Source organism: Oncorhynchus kisutch, unplaced genomic scaffold (genome assembly GCF_002021735.2).
Source record: "Oncorhynchus kisutch isolate 150728-3 unplaced genomic scaffold, Okis_V2 scaffold2202, whole genome shotgun sequence".
NCBI lineage: Eukaryota > Metazoa > Chordata > Actinopteri > Salmoniformes > Salmonidae > Oncorhynchus > Oncorhynchus kisutch.
In genome coordinates this window covers 360,973-364,542 of record NW_022264147.1, presented here as the reverse complement: position 1 = coordinate 364,542, position 3,570 = coordinate 360,973, and the positions used below count along the sequence as shown (strand labels likewise).

The 3,570-nt window shown below is 50.1% G+C and overlaps 1 protein-coding gene across 1 annotated transcript; it reads right to left on the bottom strand.

The window, feature by feature from the left end:
* Positions 1 to 1,314: 1,314 nt before the first annotated feature.
* On the bottom strand, positions 1,315 to 3,092 carry LOC116369461 (coiled-coil domain-containing protein 1-like). The gene is made up of 3 exons (XM_031819486.1): positions 3,058 to 3,092; positions 1,854 to 2,094; positions 1,315 to 1,806 (listed from the first exon to the last, which is right to left on the bottom strand). The coding sequence occupies exons 1-3, from the start codon at positions 3,090 to 3,092 to the stop codon at positions 1,315 to 1,317; spliced, it is 768 nt and encodes a 255-aa protein (XP_031675346.1).
* Positions 3,093 to 3,570: the final 478 nt, after the last annotated feature.

The window sequence follows — 3,570 nt, the reverse complement described above, 5'->3', positions numbered from 1 at the left end:
ACTACTCTCCTCATAGTCTCTCTCCTCTCACTCTTTCCCTCCCTCCCCTCTCTCTCGCTCTCTACCCTTCCTCCCTCTCTCTCTCCCCCTCCTCCCTCTCTCTCCCTCTCTCTCTCCCTCCTCTCTCTCTCCCCCCTCCCCTCTCTCTCTCTCTCTCTCTCTCTCTCCCTGTACCTCTCTCGCTCTCTCTCCCCTTCCCCTCTCTCGCCCCCTCCTCCCTATCTCTCTCCCCCTCCCTCCCTCTCTCTCCCCCCTCTTTCTCTCTCCCCTTCCTCCCTCTCTCTCTCCCCTTCCTCCCCCCTCTCTCTCCCCTCTTTCTCCCCCCCCTCTCTCTCTTAGGTGTCTTTAGTGTCTGTCTGTGGTGGCAGTAGCATCTGTTGTGTGGTGTCTGTAGTGTGGTGTCTGTTGTGTCTGTTGTGTTTGCAGTGTAGTGTCTGCAGTGGTGTGTCTGTAGTGTCTGTGGTGTATGTAGTGTATGTGGTGTTGTGTCTGGCTGGTCGTGACTGCAGTTCATGATCCACAAACTGTGAAATCTCCCCATAACGAGACAGTGCTGAATTCTACAGGGAATAGTGTTGAATAATGTTGTCCACAGACACAAAACATCTATCTCTCTCTCTCTCTCTCTCTCTCTCTCTCTCTCTCTCTCTGTCTCTCTGTCTCTCTGTCTCTCTCTCTCTGTCTCTCTGTCTCTCGCTCTCTCTCTTTCTCTCTCTCTTTCTCTCTCTCTCTGTCTCTCTCTCTGTGTGTGTCTCTCTCTCTCTCTCTCTCGCTCTCTCTGTCTCTCTCTCTCTCTCTCTCTCTCTCTCTCGCTCTCTCTGTCTCTCTCTCTCTCTCTCTCTCGCTCTCTCTGTCTCTCTCTCTTTCTCTCTCTCTCTCTGTCTATCTCTCTCTCGCTCTGTCTGGTCTGGTCCACTGCCAAGGTTCTGTTGCCGTTAAGGGAGATTTCATTACTCATCACTACCACACTAATGTGGCCTTGGCTAACTCATTGCATTTAATTAATCAAGATACAGAAGTGTCCCAGCACTGAAGATGTTTAAACCCACATGAAAACATACTACAGTTTTCCTATGTAATACTACAGTACTTACTATAGAATGATTTAGTAAACTGTAGTATACAGAACCATGAGTCAGTCCCGTACACAAAGGGGAACGTCCTCTAGCAGAGGGAGGACGTCTCAGTTGTACGCTATGTGACTTTAGTTGAATGTAAAGATACACGGGATACACATTATAACAGGGACGTCCTCTTGCACATCCTCTAGCACGTCCTCTAGCCCGTCCTCTAGTACGTCCTCTAGCACGTCCTCTATAGCACGTCCTTTAGTACGTCCTCTAGCACGTCCTCTAGCACGTCCTCTAGCACGTCCTCTAGCACGTCCTCTAGCCCGTCCTCTAGCACGTCCTCTAGCCCGTCCTCTAGCACGTCCTCTAGCCCGTCCTCTAGTACGTCCTCTAGTACGTCCTCTAGTACGTCCTCTAGCCCGTCCTCTAGTACGTCCTCTAGTACGTCCTCTAGCACGTCCTCTAGCACGTCCTCTAGCCCGTCCTCTAGCACGTCCTCTAGCCCGTCCTCTAGTATGTCCTCTAGTACGTCCTCTAGTACGTCCTCTAGCCCGTCCTCTAGCATGTCCTCTAGCACGTCCTCTAGTACGTCCTCTAGTACGTCCTCTAGTACGTCCTCTAGTATGTCCTCTAGCCCGTCCTCTAGCCTGTCCTCTAGTACGTCCTCTAGCCCGTCCTCTAGCCCGTCCTCTAGTACGTCCTCTAGTACGTCCTCTAGCCCGTCCTCTAGTACGTCCTCTAGTACATCCTCTAGCACATCCTCTATAGCACGTCCTCTAGTACGTCCTCTAGCACGTCCTCTAGCACGTCCTCTAGTACGTACTCTAGCACGTCCTCTAGCACGTCCTCTAGTACGTCCTCTAGCACGTCCTCTAGCATGTCCTCTAGCACGTCCTCTAGCACGTCCTCTAGTACGTCCTCTAGCACGTCCTCTAGCACGTCCTCTAGCACGTCCTCTAGCACGTCCTCTAGCCCGTCCTCTAGTACGTCCTCTAGTACGTCCTCTAGCACGTCCTCTATGTGACTTCAGTTGAATGCAGAGATACACGGGATAAACATTATAACAGCAATATTGCCACTATACTCCTTCCATTTGAGACTCAATTTAACATAAATAAGCACGATTCCGTCTTTTCAGCCTCGCAGATATAAGTATAAGTATAAACATCTGGGGAAGGGATCTTTCGAATGTTGTGACCTTATCCACATGAAGGACCTCCGTTAACACCTTCACATAATGTATAACATTCAAAGGGTATAAACACTTGTGTCACTTCTCAATTTAGCAGCGCTGTTAGCGGTGCCAATTTTCGGGGGGTTACACCTGAAAACAGATTGTAATACATGGTCGTACAGTTTAAATCAAATGTATTTATATAGCCCTTCTTACATCAGCTGATATCTCAAAGTGGTGTACAGAAACCCAGCCTAAACCCCCAAACAGCAAGCAATGCAGGTGTAGAAGCACGGTGGCTAGGAAAACCTCCCTAGAAAGGCCAGAACCTAGGAAGAAACCTAGAGAGGAACCAGGCTATGTGGGGTGGCCAGTCCTCTTCTGGCTGTGCCGGGTAGAGAGGAACCAGGCTATGAGGGGTGGCCAGTCCTCTTCTGGCTGTGCCGGGTAGAGAGGAACCAGGCTATGAGGGGTGGAGATTATAAACCTAGAGAGGAACCAGGCTCTGAGGGGTGGCCAGTCCTCTTCTGGCTGTGCCGGGTGGAGGTTATAACAGAACATGGCCAAGATGTTCAAATGTTCATAAATTACCAGCATGGTCAAATAATAATAATCACAGTAGTTGTTGAGTGTGCAGCAAGTCAGCACCTCAGGAGTAAATGTCAGTTGGCTTTTCATAGCCGATCATTCAGAGTATCTCTACCGCTCCTGCTGTCTCTAGAGAGTTGAAAAAAGCAGGTCTGGGACAGGTAGCAGGTCTGGGACAAGGTAATCACAGGTAATATAATTGGTAGGGTACCTGTCCTTGGTAACCTCATGGTCTTTGAGGTTTCCTTCAGCTTGTACATCTTAATCTGGATTGAGGGGTCACCTTCCTGCTGGCGTGAATCCACATAGACCTCTCTGCAACCTTCAATGCTGTGTGAGTCGTCAGAAGCACCTGAAATAGACCGGTCCAACACTGCCTCGTGTGGAGTCTCTCTGCAACCTTCAACGCTGCCTCGTACGGAGTCTCTCTACAACCTTCAACGCTGTGTGCGTCGTCAGAAGCACCTGAAATAGACCTGTCCAAGAGTCTTTCTGCGGAGGTCCTTGACGACCACCCAGTCACCTGGTTGTGGTTTCCTCCCTTAGGCCGCTTTCACCCTGCAGGACAACAGACTTCAGAACATGATGAAGTGAAGGGAAAGGAGGATGATACCTAGTCTGTTGGACAACTGAAATGTGTCTTCTGCATTTAACCCAACCCCCTCTGAATCAGAAAAGTGCGGGGTGGGCTGCCATAATCGACATTTGCGTTTTCGGGGCCCCGAGGAACAGTGGGTT